The sequence below is a fragment of the Lepidochelys kempii genome, chromosome 9 (assembly GCF_965140265.1).
Source record: "Lepidochelys kempii isolate rLepKem1 chromosome 9, rLepKem1.hap2, whole genome shotgun sequence".
NCBI lineage: Eukaryota > Metazoa > Chordata > Testudines > Cheloniidae > Lepidochelys > Lepidochelys kempii.
In genome coordinates this window covers 98,222,977-98,243,039 of record NC_133264.1, presented here as the reverse complement: position 1 = coordinate 98,243,039, position 20,063 = coordinate 98,222,977, and the positions used below count along the sequence as shown (strand labels likewise).

The 20,063-nt window shown below is 39.0% G+C and overlaps 1 protein-coding gene across 3 annotated transcripts in view; it reads left to right on the top strand.

Moving 5' to 3' along the window:
- The window catches only part of LOC140916751 (P2R1A-PPP2R2A-interacting phosphatase regulator 1-like), a 28,764-nt gene extending 12,718 nt beyond the window's left edge, over positions 1-16,046 (top strand). The window contains exons 3-10 of one of the 3 annotated variants that reach the window (XM_073358486.1): positions 4,902-4,958; positions 7,278-7,321; positions 7,404-7,458; positions 8,018-8,110; positions 8,773-8,861; positions 10,590-10,654; positions 12,328-12,424; positions 14,108-16,046. In XM_073358486.1, the coding sequence (XP_073214587.1) occupies positions 4,902-4,958; positions 7,278-7,321; positions 7,404-7,458; positions 8,018-8,110; positions 8,773-8,861; positions 10,590-10,654; positions 12,328-12,424; positions 14,108-14,267 (660 nt within the window). In that variant the 3' untranslated portion in view covers positions 14,268-16,046. The remainder of the gene's footprint in view (positions 1-4,901; positions 4,959-7,277; positions 7,322-7,403; positions 7,459-8,017; positions 8,111-8,772; positions 8,862-10,589; positions 10,655-12,327; positions 12,425-14,107) is intronic. The other 2 variants (XM_073358487.1, XM_073358488.1) reach the window with 2 other exon arrangements.
- The last annotated feature ends 4,017 nt before the right edge of the window (positions 16,047-20,063 follow it).

Sequence of the window (20,063 nt, the reverse complement as noted above, 5' to 3'; positions counted from 1 at the left end):
TGTATGCTGTCTTTCCAAGCCCCATTCAGATCAGCTAACTGGGCCTTTTTGATCTTAGGACAATTCACCAGCTGTCAGTAATGCAGTAATGTCTGATTCTGCTCATCAGAAAAAAAAATTCAGACTATCAGCATTTAATTTGTTTCAGTGGAGATACATCTTTAATATTACCCTTTATTTTAAAGGTATTAGTTTAAAAGGAATCTAAAATCTATAAATCCATTTGATAAAGTTTCCTCTTTCCTTCACCCCTCCCCTCAACCTGCCTTTTGTCATAAACTGATAATCTTAAAGTGTTAATCTTACTTAAAAGGTTGAGGTGGGAACCCTAAAGCAATTCCTTGTTCACTTTAGGACTTTTCTATTCAGGAAATTAGCTAGGGTTTAAATTTACAGCAGAACAGCTATTCTACACCATTTTCCTATGTGGACACTCTTATTTTGCATTAAGGGCACGTCTACACTACCGCTTGAGTCAATGTAATTTACATCGCTCGAGGTGTGAAAAAGACACTCCCCCCCCCCCCCGAGTAATGCAAGTTATATGCTCTCCTGCCGAAATAGCTTCCACCTCTCGCAGAAGTGGAGTAATTATGCTGACAGGAGAGTGCTCTCCCGTCGGCATAGAGCATCTTCACCAGAGGCGCTACTGCCCTAAGAAACCAGTGCAGAATAGCTATTCCCAGCTTTTTTCTTGTGTATACATCGTCTTAGGCCTGGTCTACATTACAGAGTTAGTTCAACGTAAGGCAGCTTGACCTAACTATGTCAGTGTCTACACTACAGCCTTGCACCCACCAATATAAGTGCCCTACTACACCAACATATTAACTCCATCTCGATGAGAAGCATAGTGCTTATGTCGGTGTAATTAGGGTGACACAGTGTTTGTGTAGACACTGCGTGCTGTTAGCTGTCATTTTCAATTTCACAGCAGGAGCCTACCAGCCTTTCTTGTTGATTTCACAGCTTCAGCTGTGAGCCCCTCTCTCTGAGCCTGAGGCAGCAGTGAAATTGTCAAGAAAGGCTGGTTGTCTCCCTGCTGTGAACCCTACATGGGGCTCAAAGCTCAGACTGTCACCTTGAGACAGCAAGCTCCCAGCGGGGAGCTCGGTGGGGAGCTGCAAGCCCGAGCTCTCAGACCTCAATGATGCCCCTCTTTAGTCAGTGCAAGCACTTCTGGTGCTACTGACAGATGGAGGGTAGTGTACCACTGTACTACTGACAGAAGGAGGGTAGTGTTGACCTGAAAAACCACAGTGTTCTGTTATGAAGTAATCTTTTTCAGCGGACATTGCATAAAACCCTAAAACTTGTGTTTTTAAAAAGATTTGAAAAAGAAGCATAACATGAAGGAGCTATATTCTATTAATAAACCAGCCAGGGTGTGCATTAAAGCACTACTAATGTACTTTTCTAATGGCAGAACCAGTAATGTAGAAACTTGCATCATATGGTGGCTTATTACAGTGGTTGAGAATAGTAGATGACATAGGTATAGTCTTAGGTTGCATGGGGAAATGTTTTTTTAAAAATACTAAACAGGGTTAACTTTAATGGGGTGTTTAATGATTTTTTAAAAAGTACTTTCTTCCTTTCATAAAATTAACCTTTGGAATTCAGAAAAGTTCATCCAAGTTTTCATGCAAATTAAATTTTAGTAGTGAGGGAAAAGTGGGTCTGAGAATGTGACTGTATTTTAATTTTAATCATGTAGTCAATGTGTTTTTAATACTATATTAACACTTTTGGCATATTAAGAAGATTTAAGTTCCTCCTGATTGAGGTGCAGTCAGTAACACTGTCTGCCTAGTCTGTGTTAGTCTGCTGTTAAGGAAACAGTTGGGAGTATGTCTAGAATTATAATCAGGGTTTCTCATGCTTTGATTGTGCTTCCATACAAAATTCCAGTCCCATCTCTGTGGGTGTGGAGATACCACAGCTAGGAGGCTAACTGCAACACCCTCTGACCTCTCCTGATCTCTTTGCCTGCACCCACCTCCAGCTCTCAGACCTCAAGCCATCGTCTCTCTTAGTGTGGAACACACTCTTAGACCAGGCATATTGGGCTGCAGTTCCCAGATACTAACCAGGACTACATCGGCAGCCCTGAGTTATGTTCAGTGGGCTCGTCCAGGTTATTAGGACCAGAGTTTTGTTTCTAGTTTTTAACTGTAAATAATAAATTGCAAGTTCATTAATTCAGTCTGGAGTGGTCATTAGGAGACAGTGAAATAGAGCACTGAGCCGATATGCTCGTGGCATCCTATGTTGCTCAGCAGGTGGGCTTCTGTATTCTGTACCAGTTGAAACTTTTTCAGGGCAAGTAGCTACATTTCTACGTAGGAGTTTCAAGCTGTGAGGTCACAAAAATGTATTCCACTTATCCAGGTCCAAATTTGATAAATGAGCTGTTGTCTTGCGGTTCTCTGCAGATGGAAGAAAATCTTTCACAATTGTAGCTATTTGAAAATTCAGTGGTATTGAAGTCCAAAAGGAGCTCTTATTTATTATTAAACTCTTTCAATCATTTTTTCTTATAACAAACCAAATAAATTCTAAGTTCCAGTGTATAAAACAAGTAAACCAGCACTATACATCCGAAAAGAGAAGACCAAGACGTTTACATAATGCTTGAATTCAGCTTTAACATTTGATACTATTGTTGTCTGAACATCAAAAGGTCACAGGGTGGATAGGACACCCTGACATGAATCCATTAATTCCTCTCAAACCCAGCCCAAAGGATTATAATGGGAAACTGGTTCCTCCACCTCTGGAGCCCTCACCTTGGAGTTCCTCATAACTCACTGGTCTGTTCTCTGGCCTAAAATGTGATGATTGAGAGTGAGTGGTTCAGAGCACTGAGCTGACAGTTGAAACTGGAGACTTTTCTCTGTGAACTCTGTGACCAGCTAACTTGAAAATGAAAATTAGATGCTGGGCAGTAATTTGTGAAGTCAGTTGCACTGAGCAGTGGTTTTAAGTTCTAGGTTAGTAGCAGGATTTTGCATCTTTCACCAGCCAGGAGCTTCAGAGTTGCAAGTGGTAACCCAGATTACCATTAATGCTTTTGTGGAAATGTTTGTTGGCATTTATTACGCTACCTTCCTTTAATTCTTTGTTGATTGAGTCCTGCTTCCAGGACTAGTTGTGAGCAGGCTGTTTTGTTGGTCTTGTGTTCAGCTTATTGTCTTGAGAGACCATCTCTTAAATATGCTCATTCCCCAAGCAAGTAGTGCATGCTGCTTGGATTGAGTGTATGCAGTCCAAGTTTATAAAGCAAACAGTAAAAGTTCTATTCTCTGTGTGACTTTTCTAAAAACAGGAGGATCTCCGAAGAAGAGCTGTGTCTGGCTCAAAAGCTTGTCTCTCTGACCAACAGAAGTTTATCTAATAAAAGATATTATTACCTCACTCACCTTGTCTTCCTAGGAGGATCAATTTGCATTCTCCATGGCACTAATTGAAGTAGGATACAGCTAGCTGGTGATTGAATGCTGATCCACATCCTGTAGCATTGGACTTGTAGAAAACTTAAGGCATGTTTTGTGTGAAACTGAGGAAGCCCACTATCTACAGGGTGGAGTTTAATTAACTAGAAAGTGCATGTAATTTATGCTATGTGATTCCCTTTACTTTTCACCTGGCAGTTTCCATGCAGTCTGAAAGAATGAAGCCCTCACCCCTGTAACACTCATCCTCATTACAAAGCCACAATACAACGTGGCAAAGTTGATCTTTGTTCAAAAGAAATAAGTCATTAGCAGAACTGTGTGATTCATGCCTAAGCCTTCTGGTCCCTGATGGTCATGAGCACCATAAATTACTCAAATGTGTAATGGTAAGGGAAAGAGAATGACTCAATAATTGATTCAACATAAATTTGCTTGTAACTAATTGTATTATATAGTGGTGGATTAAGAAATTCCAGTAAAAAGATTTAATAAGTAAGACCTGTCCCACAACTTGAGAATGTCTATGCTGAGAATCATCATGAAAGTTTTGCTTTCTTTGATGAACTACACAGTAAGTTGTTGGCTCAATACCTAGGAGTTAATACATTTATCATTTTTATCAAACTAGCAGTCAACTCAAGTATAAAACTAAAGAATCTAGAGCCCCTAGAGTGTGGCTTATGTCTCTGCCAGATTGATTTAGTACTTGATCCTTCAGATTTTTCCTTGTTAATAGAAAATGTTTATGGGTTTTGTTTTTTATTTGTCCTATGCAGCAGCAAGGGAGAAAATGGTAACAGAGTGCTCAAAGGCACTCCTACTCAGTGAAGCCATTTCACTCTCCTATTTTAACTTTGTCATTTTAAGCTGTTGAGGGCAGAAGAGCTGGAGAAATATTTTCACTCTCCTTACACTTCAGTGGCCGAAGCTCGCTTGCTCTTCCATGTCAAAAATATTCATCTGCAGGCAGAGACCAGCCCTGGAAAACTCCTGCTCAATAGATTTTTATTTTTAGCATTATGAGCAACGTACAACAGCTTTAAGATGGAAGTGCTTATGCTACTTTACCTATTGTACTGTTGCAACCACGATGGGTGGCCAGTATTGCCAATACAGTTCGTGGAAGGTGAGGGTTTTTAGTAGTGTGAGACTGAAGTGGGATGGAGGTTGGCACGCAATAATTAGGAGTCATTTCTAAGCTGAGCAATTTCATAATTAAATAGTCTAGTGCTCTCACTTATAAAACTAATATACACTTATAATTGTATGCAAAATGTATTGCATTTAACATATGCAAAGTGTGTTAGATGCTATTTTGGTGATATTGAAGTGGCTGTTATCTTTTAGAGAATGAAATAACATATTAGAAAAAAAAATAGTGTCTAACCTCCCTGATTTTGCAGTTTTTAAAAATGTTTCAGCTGTATGGTGTTTGTTTTGCAGTTGGTGCCATCATCTCCTGTTCGTATTCCTAGCAGCCGCCTTCATCAAATCAAACAGGTAAGAGATGATTCTAGTTCTGTTTTGTAAATAACAAGACATAAAAAGATTGCTTTATTGGCTTTACACAAGCTGGTGTATCCTACTAATGATCACTGATGACTTCACTTGGAAGTAATAGCTGATTTGTAAAGAGTGTTCAGCAAAAATCTGTCAATTCAAGGTGCAGTTTGAATCAGTTTTCAGAGATACAAAAGTTTACAGAAAATATAGAATGTGTCCTAATATATTATACTGAAACCAGGATTTTGTCCTATTTATAAAAGTGGTTAGCCATCAGACATCTTTCTCCCCACAAAGAAAGCTGGTGGTCCCTATCTCTTGCAGCCCCATTTCCAATCTAGAACTTAGAGTCAGTTGCATTTTTCTGGGCTCAGATATACTGTCTGCCTTCCTCCCAACTGAATTGTGCATAACCATAAATGATATTCATTGGAGTCTGTGGTGTTCAAATCTCAGTCTCCATGATCGGGCAAACCTAAAAGTTTTGTGTAGTGCAGCATGGCACGCTATATTTAATCAGTCAGAGAAACTGACAGGAGATATACCAATGTTCAGTACAGAAGCAGATGGGTGCAGCACCCATCAGGGTAAGAAGGTTGCTGCTGATTGCTGCATGTTAAGCTTGGAGACTCTCAAAGCTGACAAGCTAATGTGAAGTTGAGGGATATCAGGATAATGGTATACAGTCCCACAACTTCACACTTTCTGAACCACCTAATCTTCCTTCTTGTGAAACATTGGTGGTGCTGAGTTGTCCACTTTTTGTTTAAAAAAACCAAAAAACAAACAAACAAAAACCACAAAAAACCCTGGTTACCATACCTTCCCCAAATGTATTAATGCAGTAAGTGCATTAAAATGGTGAAGTAAGAATGCACTTCTGTTTTGAATACAAGCCTGTTTCTCAAAGTACAGTTAGATTTAATACAAAAACAGTTATCTTGGTTTTCTTTTGGAAGAAGAGGAAGAATCATAAAATGTAAATTTCCAGAAGGAAACCTCTAATAGTACAAGCTCTATTATAGGGATTTAAGCTATTAAAATAAATGTTTAGTTAAAGCTGTGCCATATGATAGACTCCCTTTTAAAGTCTCATTTTGGAAAACACATGATTTCCAAATGCTTGTAAATCTTGTGACTTTTATTTTTCTCACTTTGTAAAAGCAATTTAACTCTCCAGGCATTATATTTCCAGGGTACGTGTTGCAAGTGGTTGAAGGTACTTGGTCTCCAGCTTCCTGCCTCCTCAAACACTTGAGGCATATAGTAATCCTGAAGAAATGCACTGCCTGTTTCATTTTTATTGTGTAATTTATTCATTTCTTAGCATTAACAAGGACAAGGAGTCATCAGAGAGTTCCTTTTATTCTTAATATAGGAAAGGACTAATGTTAATATGTACACACAAATGGGATGGAAGGGAGGTGCAGGGATGGCGCAATATATGTTACTTCATATTTGACACTGTATTTCTATTAAAACTTTAAGCTATAGAATGGTATAGTAATTGTTTGCTAACTTTCAGATTTTGGGGAATTTGAGTCCTACATTTTTGCATAGTCATAGTAATTATTCCATATAAAAACTCCATTAAAATAGTTTGTGAATCACTGAAGGTTAAAGTTAAATCAGGATATGTCAGAGTTAAAGCTGCACTCCTTGAAAATATGTATTACGATAGGAGGAGCTTGACAAACGCATTAATGGGTGTTAGGCACTTAGCATCCGTTTGGTGCCTTTTAAAAAAAACCTTCTTCATAGTCTTCAATTACATAGACTGCATCATTCAATACCTAGGATGCCAGCAAGCAGTGGATGAATCATCTAACATATATTTATTCCTCCTCTGTTCAATAAGTGGATTCCTACCATGTTTCACTGCACACTGTCCAATCTATGCATTGAATGAGTTCTGAGGAATGGTACATGCTTGTGTATTTAAAAACAGTATTGTAATGCATGCATACATACAAGGAGTGAATTAAGTTTGTGCATGCAATTTATTTTTCTTTAAAAAAAAATGCTTTGTTTTGCTATCTTAATACATTTTAACAAGTTTTTTTTGTAGAATTTCTTAGTTTCTTAGAAGAAACAATAAAAAATTCCATAATGTGGAACAATTTGCTAACCATCAGTAAAATGCTCTGTTCTGCACAAGTTGCACACTCACTGGGTATGCTAATGGTGTATGGAATGAGATGAGATGCCCATCCGGATTGTGACCTGAAGAGGAAGAGTTTGTCTGAATCCTTTTAGCAAAAGAAAGCTCTATAAAACAACTCTTAACTGTGTCTCTCTTATATTAATATTTTTCAGGAAGAAGGAATGGATTTGATGAACAGAGAAACAGTACATGAACGGTGAGTGTTAGTATGCAAATGAGAATACCTAAACTCTGTGTCTCTAGGCCAGTGATGATGGATTTTTTTTTCTTCTTTACAGTGAAGTGCAAACAGCAATGCAGATCAGCCAGTCGTGGGAGGAAAGCTTGAGCCTGGTAATGTGTTTATGCTTTAGATTTGAGTTTCTGTCTTCAGTATTCTGACATCTCATATTGGTGCATTTTGTTGTCCATAGTATCTTAAATTTCTTTTAGAGGAAAATCAAACAGATTAGGCTTGCTGTTCAACATCAAATTGTTTCTGTCTAGTAACACACTTTTTATTGCTGCCTTTATAACAAGTTTTGTACTAATAAGGTATGAAATCACCAGTAGCTCAATGACACATGGCTGTCACTACAGCTATTGGACATAGTTTTTCCTGATGTGTCTAAAGGTAGTTCCATTCACGTCTATATCTTTCTGTTTTATAGATACTTTAATATCGGCACATAACGCTTAACATTATTTTGTTTTGTCAAAAGTATGAAATTTGTCTTCTACGTAGTCATAGTAACCAATTCTTACATGTAGCCATTTGTGAGGCTGACTTGCATCATGTGGTTCCATTCCACAACAAAGCTATGCTTTGTATAATATTTAATGTATATCCTGGCCCTTGAAAATATTGCATTAAAGCAATTGGCTGTAATTACATGATCTGTTATACTTATAGAGTGACAATGATTTTCAGAAATCATCCTCTCCCAAGCAAATAGACTTTGTCCCAGTTTCTCCAGCTCCTTCACCCACCAAAGGAATAGGGAAGGTAAGAAAAATAAAGTGGTAGAGGTCTTCCTTCATGAGTACCGATAGTTAAGTTTTTGTTTAGCACTAACATTAGCAAGGGATGAAACTTCCCATATCCCTGACTTCTGCATGGGCATTCACTGCAGACAGACAACTAAAATATTAAAAAGGCACGCTAACAGCTGTACATCCCATGAATTTATCTACAGAACATCTCATAAATGTCAATACATAGTGGGTATATTTATTGATAAATTGTTGGTACATTGGTGATAAATAAAAGCCATATTCTTTGTCTACCTTTCTTTGGGGGAAAGTGGGGTTTTTAGGAACTAAATCAGTTGGTTTGTTCCAAGGTAAAGAGATGCATACATATTCTGATCAATATAATACTACCAACTTGCATGCACTCTGTATGTACATGAGAAATCAGTCTAAATTGTTCTAGAACTTTCTTCAAGACTTAACCAAAAGTGATACCTTCCCAGTCAAATAGCTCAAGTAGTCATTTTAGATGAATGATGAGGTGCTTGTTTTAAAATGGTAAAATTATCTCATTAAGGCCCTACTTGTGTTCCTCAAGTCCCTCTAGTTCTCTGTATGTCAAGAATTATTAGTTTGATGCAATAGGAATGAAGCATGATATTTATATTTAAATATTGCAATATATTTTGTTTTCAGCAATGTTTCTCACCGTCTTTGCAAAGTTTGGTGAGTAGCAGTGGATTACCTCCAAGCCCTAGTCCCAGTCCAACAAGACGATTCTTAAAGTACGTACAAGTCTGTAAAACTGACTCTGCATACTGTTAATATGGATTGTTCACTTGAGGCATCTGAAATATCAGGACTTAACTGATACATAGTAAATCTAAACCATGTTTTTGGTAATTTAGATCTCCAACTCGCATAGTAAATCCATACAACTTAAATTCTAGAGTTTATAAAGTACCAAAATATTTATTCCTGACATCAGGAAGCTGGGTTACAATGCAGCCTGTATCAGATTTTTTCAATAGGTTTTGTTTAGCACGTAATCACATACAGAGTAGAATGAACTTCTGTTAAAAGATGATGATGAATTAATTCCCAGGTTTTGAAACTGGGACAATACCAGCCTGTGTAGATTAGCAAAAAGTATTAAGAGGAAACATTAAAATTTTTAAATTATAATAGCATCTATAGGACCCAATTAGAGATCATGGCCTCATGGTGTTATGGGTTGCCTGTCAGAGAGGGTTATTATTACTGTCTTTCTCCCACCTTAATTTAATGTTGCCAGAAATAGGATAACTTTTTTGGGTGGTCAGGCTGCTGGAAGACACTGTTTTGGGCTGTGGAGAGTATGGTTCTGAGTGCAGGTGAAAAGGAACTTAACTGCCAAATCTGTTGCTGTAAGTGACCTTGTATTTCTGGCAGAAATGACTGTTACTGCAGGGACCTTGGGCATTTTTAATTTTCTTTACCAGTGGCCAGGGCTGCCTCTCTGTCCTGAAATTCCTGGGTCATTCACAGTCTTCACCAGTATGTGCAAGACCAAATATTTTGGCTCTCCGTGTTTTGTCCAGTAACATAATGCAAACAGATGATGAAACTAACTAGTCCTGCTACTAATCTACAGCCTCACAAAGGACAGCACTCTGCTAGGTTTGTGTTTAGAGCGGTGGCTTACTTTCACAAAAAGAAAAGGAGTACTTGTGGCACCTTGGAGACTAACCAATTTATTTGAGCATGAGCTTTCGTGAGCTACAGCTCACTTCATCGGATGCATACCGTGGAAACTGCAGCAGACTTTATATATACACAGAGAATACTCTATGTATATATAAAGTCTGCTGCAGTTTCCACGGTATGCATCCGATGAAGTGAGCTGTAGCTCACGAAAGCTCATGCTCAAATAAATTGGTTATTCTCTGTGTATATATAAAGTCTGCTGCAGTTTCCACGGTATGCATCCGATGAAGTGAGCTGTAGCTCACGAAAGCTCATGCTCAAATAAATTGGTTAGTCTCCAAGGTGCCACAAGTACTCCTTTTCTTTTTGCGAATACAGACTAACACGGCTGTTACTCTGAAACCGGCTTACTTTCAGTTACTCATGGACCCACCTTTAGTAGGAGTCGGAGAACCTGACCAGGTTTGTGTGCTCATGGGTTTAGTTGGATGCAAGCACTAAAAGTACATTGTAGAGAAACTTGCTGGCTCATATAGATGTCTGTATTAGAGGAAATGTTGGGAATGCTTTTTGAAAACTTCAGTCTGTAAACCAGGCTTTCTGGAAAAGTATTTTGTGGTTAAACTTTTCAGGGTCAGTCATGTCTTGTGTTTGTTTTTTAAAATATTTTTTGTTGGGGCTATCCCTATTGTCTACTTCCCTTTATGTTGGTGTTTGGCCTTAAAGGGAGCAGCTTGCACTGAACATGCTTGTTCTGCACTTTTAGTTGTTTTTCATGCTATTTATGCCAGTTATCATGTACCAATATACTGTTTATACTCTTTTAGCAGGAGAAGTCAGAGTCCTATTCACTGCATTCGCCCAAGTGTTCTTGGGCCAATGAAAAGAAAAGGTACAGCATGTGTTTCTAATTGTTAACTTTTAAATTGTTCAAATAGCTTTCTTGATCGTCCTGTTTTCGGACTGATACTTGCTAGGAAACAATTGAGTTTTAGCAAAAGATATGCTATAAAGAAATGGCCAGGAGTTTGGACTGTTGAAGTACAATATTTGAAAAATTAACTGTTCAATAAATCTATAATTAAAATGGTCACTCTGTCCTACTACCCATCCACTGATGCAAGATTACACATTTGGTAAAGAACCAATGGAATCTCTAATATAAAGATATTGGTACAATTCCATTCATTTATAGAAAGGTCCCAGTTAATTGAAGCACAGAGATGCTATCGAGTTAAAATCACAAGCATACGGTTTTCTTGGTAACCATACAGAAATGGCCATACTGGGTCCATCTAGCCCAGTATCCTGTCTTCCCACAGTGGCCAATGCCAGGTGCTTCAGAGGGAATGAACAGAACAGGTAATCAAGTGATTCATTCCGTCACACATTCCCAGCTTCTGGCAAACAGGCTAGGGAAACTTTAGTTTAGAGCATGGTTTTGCATCCCTGCACATCCTGGCTAATAGCCATTGATGGGCCTATCCTTCATTAACTTATCTAGTTCTTTTTTGAGCCCTGTTATAGGTATACAAACCTCTGCATTCTCATTCACTACAGGCCTCAAAATTCAACATCTAGATGCCCAGAAGCCATCTCATCTTGTAATTTTATTTAAAAGTTGTTTAAGTTTTGGAAGGTGTGCCTCAGTCTGTACACCTCCACTTGCTTCTCTTAGCCTCCATTTCAACAGTCATTGTATTGCATCTGTTTTTAAAAGCTTTCTCACCCTTCACTTCCATAACAGTAACGTTTTGGCTCATTAAGTCATGTTTCAAGTACTGATAACCAAGCTGTACTGCCATAGAAGGAAGGGAATGTGGTGGGCCAGGTTGTGTGTGAAACACTCTTGAGATGCATCTCTCTCTCTCTATGAGAGAATCTGTGAATTGGAAGTTGCTGCTGGGAGACCTTCCCTTCTCATTTATCCCAGCCCCTTTGAACTGCACGTATTTCAAAATGGACTTCAATAAGAAAATAAATTATTATTATTGAGGGAGTTTTACAAATTACTTTGGGGGGTGTTGAGGAGAGGATCTCAGTACGATAACTTAAGAACTATTTGAATGGAGGATGCTTTTTCACTGACTTTCAAAGCGCTTGCTTACTCAATTAATGAAACTAAGAAGTAGGTAAATATTTTAATATTTGTGTTTGTAGTAGTTACATGTTCAAATTAGTAATTGTTAATGGGGTTGACAGTTTTAATCCACTGGGCATTTCAAATTGTCATTGTCTGTGTCTCTTTGTTAATGTTATCCTTTGAGGTTAGTGTTTAATTATATTTAGGTTAATATCTTTACTGTGGCATAGTAAAGCACCTTTATCCCACCCATACTTGAGGTGTATTTGGAAAATTCAAATTAATATGTATTTTAGAGAAGGGGGAAAACACCTGAATGTTAAGAATGTGTATGAATGTGTCACAATATATTTTCATCTGCGCCAGATCTAAGATAGAAGTTTATCTAAAGTGGCTATGCTAATGATCCCTCTAAATCTGGACAGAGTTGTATTTTAAGTGTTAATGCATAATATGAATCTGATTGCATGGTTTTGTTAAAGGTGAAATGGATACTGAAGATGAGCCAAAGAGATTTTTTCAAGGAACTACTAGCATGCTTTCTCCTGAAGTTTCACATCTGACAGACCTTGGTGCATGGTAAGCATTACTGGTGCCTTGTAACTTTCATCAGAAACTGCTCAAATGTTTTCAGTCTCTTTTTCTAGACATCAGGCATGGGTGGGCATGCTTGAAGTCAAACAGTGTTATATATAATAAGCCTTGGATTTTTTCAGCATATCCAGGTAAGTATTGCAAACAAACTGGATATTTGGGTACCAGTGCCTATAATTTAAGGACTTCAAAAACAGATAAATGATTTCTGTTCTCCTATTGGTATGCTTAGCATTTATGGGAGTTAAGCATGTTTCGTAACTAGACCCCCCAATGACTGGCTATTTTGGAGCAAATAGCTTCAGATCTTAAGATCATTTGCCTTTTAATTTTGCAGATTAATGCAAATTGTCACTTCTTTATACTCTTGCTCTTAGTTCCGTATGGTGAATGCTCGTCTGATCTCTCTGCATATGATCTGTGACTGTGCTAAGATAGAGAAAATGAACTGTGCAGCAAATTATAGTGAACATCTGGTTTAAAGAGTGAAGTTGTTTTTTTGAATGTTTTTTAGAGGAGAAAATAATAGTAATAACCCTACATAGTTATAATTTTGCTATGATAGATACTGTAAAATGTAATCGGTAGATACGTTTTAATGCACTTGTTCCCTAATACTTAAGCACCTACTTGAATTGTGGGATGATTGTAAAAAAAATTGTGCCCGAGTTGTGAACAGGCCATAGAAAATTGAGGAAAAATAATGATGGACCTTATTATTTACAATAATAAAGACCATTATTACTTTTCCATGATTTTTCGCTATCAGCCACCAGGGGACTCCCTGTTGGCCGCCTGGGACTGAGCTTCAGCTGTCAAATTTGTGGTAGAAGCCTAATATTGCGGAATCTGCAATTTCCGCAATATTGCAAGTTAAGTAGGGCCTTAATAATACCACATATTGTGCAGTATAAGTTGCCATTGCCACTGAGCCTGCTGGCAGTTGTGTTGTCAGGGCACCCAGTTGGAGAATTCCTGTAATAGAAGATAAAAATGATGATAGAGTTGGCTGAATGATTGTCATTTCTTTATTTGTATATGTTCCATTGTCTGACCGTTTCTAATGTATAAGCAATTCTTTGAGTCAGCTGAATGAATTAACTACTTGATAAAATATTATGGTTTGACTGGAGAGCAAAATTATTGTAGACTTCTTTGTATTTTTATATGAAATATAAAACTGTTCTTGAAGATGACTAATATTTGCTTTTAAAGCGACTTAATAGCTAATCAAAACCAGAATTTTAAACATCTGAAATTTAGTAAGAATTAGAATATCTCATTTTGGTTAATTAAAATGCAGATGATTGCTTTGTGGAAATTAGACTGCTTTGCATTAGCAATAGACCTGCTCCTACTCTCTTAAAGCAATCAATATTTCAGTTATTTTTCCATAGGACATGTTTAATATCATTTAAAATGTAAAATTCCTTCCTGGAATTCAAGCTGCAGTAAGTCCCATGAAACCCTATTTAGTGGCAATCAGGTAAAATTAGAGTCTATAGTTAGGTTACTTTAAAAGACAGTTAAGTGCATGTTTAAAGCTAGTTGTTTCACATATATATGTTAAAGATGTTGAATAATAAACCTATGTAAATTAATGCATTGCCCCAAAAATGCTGCTCTTGTATTTTCCATATCCTCCTGTTACATTCCCCTTTTTTTCAGTCTGACTTCAGGTACTCTTGACGGCAATCAAAGCAGTGCTGGCTCTTCCCATGATTCACCAGCTGAAGTTGTCACCACCAGAGATTCTCCAGCCTCACTTTCCAATTCCAGATCTCCATTTAAGACCATAGATTTTTCAGCTAAATTACCCACAAATTGAGACTTTATTACTCCTCTGCTGGAGGGTAAACAGCCAAGCTGGAGAGCAAAAAGACAACGTTCTACAATGTGTGACTGAGTTTCTTATCTGATCCTGTTCCTCATAGGAACTTCCAGAAATGTCTTTATTTCTAGAAAACTTCCATAATAGTTCCTTGAGGAAGTTTATAGTGATTTGTATGACATTTTACTAAATACAGTTCATGTTTAAACTCCAAACGTTCTCTTTAATATGCGAATATCTGCATACGTGTTTTGACTTACAATAGATCATCTTGATTGGCATAATAAATTGCAAATACATATATTATTCTACAAGAGGAAACAAGGCATTTTAAACTACATCTTTTCAGTTGTCACTAGTTTGTAATGGTGCTGATCTAGGTAACAGATAGCCTTTATCGGATCGGATTCTGTCATTTTTTGTCAAGCTAATCAACGGGATCAGTTGATTAATATTAATTTTACTCCACAAGCTTTGGGTATTTCATTTGCTGTTTTTAAAAGGTAAATGTGGGTATCAACATATAATTGGTGCCTAAGTCCTAATTTGTTTGGCTGTTAATCAATGTTATGTTCTGATTGGATGAAAAGAACCAGATGGGATGAATTGTCCATATGTTACATTTTATTTGTAATCATAATTGCTGGTGTGACTAAATACAGACTTAACATGGAAAAAATTGCCTGCCAAAATCACCAGCTTCCTTTTTTCCGCCCTGTGTGACTATCTAGAGTGATAGGCATTCTCCTAGCACTGTTTTCCCACAGAAGGAACTTGAATAGTGTATTGGGACAGTGCATGAAATGCTTAAAATCCCTAAATTAAATGCTTCAGATAAGAAAATTAGAGGTGGTAGAGTCTTAACAATGGGTTTTAGTTGGAGAGAAAGGAAGCCATAAGGAGGGACCCTGAGTGAGTATGTCCAGACTGAAGTGATAATCCATGAACATTTAACTCTGCTACGGACCACATACTGTGTTTTAATCTCTTCTGTAGAGTAATAGCAACTCAGTAGAAGCAGCCTCCAGTTCCTCAGTATCATAGCATAAAGAGATTTCTGATGTTATAAAGTGAAAAATTATTGATCACAAGTGTAGAATCGATCAATTTAGAGATGTTGGAGAATTCCTATAATGGATTTGAAAGAAGCTAGTATGTCCAGAAGCACCATGATAGCAAACCTAGAAGACTCCTAAGACAGAAGCAAGAGTCTGCCAGCCCCCAAGGGCTTAATAATGAAGCAAAGCTTTTCCTTCCTAAACAGTAAAACTGTAATGCAGGGCTAAAGGTGGGCACTGAATGTAGTGAGCCTTTCCTAAAACAAGGTACGGTGGTAGTTCTCTACCCTGTCATATGGCTATTTCACAGAGAAGAACTTTGACAGGGCAGCAGCATACAAGGTTAGGAAACGGAAGATGTGAAGAATCTGGGATGAGTGAGAACTAAGGACTTATTTCTCCTGTATAATATGGAGATATGGAATCTGTGTGGTGGTCTCACTCTTAGCTCAAACACTGTGAACATGGTTTATTGTTGACTCTCCATGTTTATCTAAATTATTGCAACTGTCAACTGAGCTTCCTTACTCCACAGATCAGTTTTCATAAAGTTCTGAGACTCATGCTTACCTTTCCCAATGGCAGACAGACAAAATTGTGTATAACATCTGCTTGCTTGCTTTAATACAGCATGGCTTTATTTTATAATCTCAGCCATATGCCAAAGACTTACTGTGCATTCATTCTTCTGTGATAAAGGCAAAATTATAGATTTTTATCTTGCTTATCTCATTTTTCATGAACGGGCCTCAATATCTGATTGCCAATCCTTTTAAAAGATGCATGAACAGAAAGGTAATTACGGTAGTTATATTGTGTGTGGGTCAACATGTCTCTTCTCTATGAAATATTTATGCTGGTTTTCCAAATAAGTGCCAATAAAGAGAACTGAAAAAATAAGTAAAGCTGTTGTTTCTTCTGGAACGTGCACTGTGTCCAGGATTTCAACAATATTTTTGTTACTTTCACCTGGGGAGCATTGGTGTTTTTGTTTCCTTCAATCAAAGTGCTTATTTCAGTCAATGCTTCATCCTCTTCTTGGCAACCTGGACCTAAATTCTACAACACTTTCTCCTAGTTTCTGCAATGTTCCCACACAGCAGATTGGAAGTTCTCGACAGAATTAAGTATATTTAAAAACAAACTAGGTTCTAGTGATTTGAAGAGATATAAAAGCACAGTCTCTTCCTTACTTAGATATTAACTAAAATGCATGTGATGCTGCCCCAGAATTATCCATGTTCAGTGTGCTGGAGATGTTTGTCCTGAAAATGCATAGCTCATTCTAGAAGTTTCAACAGCTAGGTAATAGACACTGGGGCTTTTGGCTCCCAGGAAGGAGTGGGGAAGTCTTTGTGATTTGGCATTCAGAAGGCAGTTAATACTTTTGGTACTGAGGAAAAGAGAAATCTCCCCTTCTCTGTGTGCTCCCCCTCCATCCCACTTTGTACAAAAGCAGAAATCACTTCCAATTTGTGAGGAAAGAGGTGCTTGGATTCCTCATTGTCCATGCTATCAGCTAGCTGCAACACACCTTGGAAACATTGGGAGGAGAATTTTTTTCCCTTTAAATGAAAGATTAAAATCTGGAAAGCAACCAGGCTGCAAGATCAGAGAATAAGCAGATTGTGCTAATTTGCATGGCCACATAATTGTGTTTACATACACGGCTTTAGTCAGTGGTTAATAGTCATGTTAACCCATATAGTGTTAGTTACCTTTTACTAATTCTCCATGTAAATACCAAAACAGATGAACGTTGTGAATTTTAAAGCTTGATTTAACTAATCTCATCGGTATAGGGCTAGCTTCACGTCTCTCCCATTTCTGGTCTCTGAATGCACTCCCTCAGGTGTCAGGCCTCATGCCTTTACTTATCCTAGAGTGTAATTCTGTAATTCTCCCACTCATAGTCTGGGCCAGGACTATAGTATTCTGCAGGTCCAACTGAATTTGGACATGGAGTTCCAACTTTCAGGAGTCTGTGACCAGTGATAAACTCTAATTAGACGGCCTTCTTAAAACAAAATGTTGTTTTTAGCGATAGGAACAAAGCTTCTTTGAGTCCCTATGGGTGCTCCTACTTCAGGTGCACATGCACCTCTCAAGACCTTGATCAGAGATTTTCCTTTAGTGTCCATTTGGCCTGCATATGTTCCCTATGTCTCCTCATAGTGGACACCAAGGCTATATAAGGATGAGGGGGGCAAACTGCCCTCAATTCCTTCTCAATCTCTGCCTGAGATGGAGCCTTAACATGTCCACCTTGAGTGTGCCTCAGCTATCTTTTATTCTGCATTTCTATAGCTGTTCATTAGGATCAGGTAGTACAGTAAGTTGTTAGTGATAGTTATAGTTAGAGGTAAGTAGTAAGAGGATTGTTTTGTTCCTTTCTCGCCTTAGGGAGCCTTATTTTCCTGGCCAGGCATGCCTGGCTCACCAGGTTTTAAACACTGCCCCTCCCCTGCCTAGAGGTTATACCTGTAGGCAATGGCCACTCCAAGTGTGTCCATTGCTTTGCGGGAGCCTCAAGTCTCCCAAAAGTGCCACTTCTACCTGGCCATCAAATCCAGGGCAAGGAAAAACAGGAATATGAAACTCAAGACTATTGATGATGGAATGCTTCCTTTGACCAGCTTCTGAGTCAGGTCAGGAGACCCCCGTACATCTGTCTCGACATATACAGCACCCCTTCAACCTAAGAAAGGGAAGACCTTGGAGGCTTCAGAGAAGACATCCAAAAAGACGAGAGTGTAGACTCATCTTAAGGAGCCAGCACCAAAAAAACCCATTTCCCCTGTGATAACTATGGTCTCTGAAGCCTCAACCTCTTGGCTTGGTACTGTTGAGTTGAATGACTCCTCCTCCAGTACTGGCAGGGCCAGAAAGTCCCAAAACGAACAGCTCCAAAAGGGCCTCAGTACCATCTACCAGGGACAAAGATGGCAAGCATAAGCATGAGAGCTCTACATAGATACAGAATTTGTATCCACATCTGATCCGTGATTCACAAAAATGGTCCGTGAATATAAAGCAGGTTTCTGCAGATTTGCAGGGCTCTAGAAATTTTGTGTCAGCAGCTGATCCACAAAAATGGTCTGTGGATGCAGATATCCATGGATATAAAGTGGATATCCGCAGATTTGCAGGGCTCTACTAAGCACTCAGTGGTACCAGACGCTATTGGTGCATGCATCCGTACACCCCTCATTACAGTAATATTAATGTTGTCTGCTGCATCCGTGGCTGCCGCATCAGTACTGATCCCCCTACATGATACCACAAGAATTCTGCTATACTAAGGATCTGTCTGTAATGGACGAACCAAACTCCCCACTCCTCCTGGGTATCCAAGAATCTCTCATTCCTGAGACTGATCTCCAGACTGCCAACTTCCTCCAGTACCACAGAACTTGCCACCCTTTTCTGCAGGTGCTTCTGCATTGGATGATATTGAGGAGGATGAATGAGACTTCCAGTTCGTCTCTTCTGATTAGGTTTAGGATTCTCCAACTTATCCTTTCAGGAACGCATTCTTTGACAGTCATAGGGAAGATTACGCTCATCAGCAAGGATGGTGGAATCAACCCTGCTTGCTATCCCCATTCCCATATGCCCCTCTCTCACCACTGGCCATAGTGGGACCTCTGGGCTGCCTATTGACAACAGTTCACCAGCCCAATGGTACCATCTCATAGGGAGCCTAGACCTGAACAGTCCTATCTTCTCCAACCAGCCACCTTCCTCCCCACCCCCCACATGAGAGACGTCTGAGGAACAGGAGGCCAGGGCACCCCTGAAACACCTATATTATCCTTGTCTCCAGACAAGATAATTATGCCTCTGCCACCATCCATGGCTAATGATTTTTGGCAATTTCAAGACCTCAGAAAGAGGGTAGCTGACACTCTTCAAATTGCACTTGAAGTCAAGGACTCGCAGCATAAACTGTTGGATATTCTGCAGACAGCGATACCCTCCAGGGTGGCATTACCCATTAATGAGGTGCTCCTGGATCCAGCTAAGACTGTGTGGCAAGTGAACTCAGTATGACAAAGACCAAAAAAGACTGGATCTCTTTGGATGGAAGTCCTACTGGTCAGCAACCCTACAATTCAGGATCACAAACTATCAAGGAGTCATGTTTTACAAACAATATTAGATGTACAGCATTGATTAAACATCTGGTGCAGGAACATAGAGAGCCATTCCAGTCCATCATCTGAGTGTCAATTATTGGCCACAACTCTGCTCTTCAAATGTCCTTGGATGCTGCGGACACTACTGCCGGGGACACTGTCACAGTGGTGGTTGTGCGCAGGACATCAAGGCTCCAACTTTTGGGGTTTCCAAGAGACATACAGAACACTGTGGTGAGGACCTCCCTATCAACGGTTGTAAGCTTTTCTCGGAGACCACGGATGCGTCTGTGTACATGCTGAAGGACTGTAGGGCTACTTTATGATCCCTGGCCACCTACAAATAAGAGAGTTTGTCGGTCACAGATTACCCAGAGAGCGTGTCCTGCTCAGTTCTCTGGATTCTATAGATCCACTGGACACCCCAAGGAAATGACACAAATTTCAGAGAAAGAGGGCTGCTCACCCGCCCTGTACAACCACCCAGTCATCTTCAAAGCTTTCAAGTTTTGACAGGCTGGTTAAGGTTCAAATCCTGCACCTCTGGTTTTACAGCTGTGTCCATTTGCTCCCCTGCCCCCCCTTTGGAGATCACC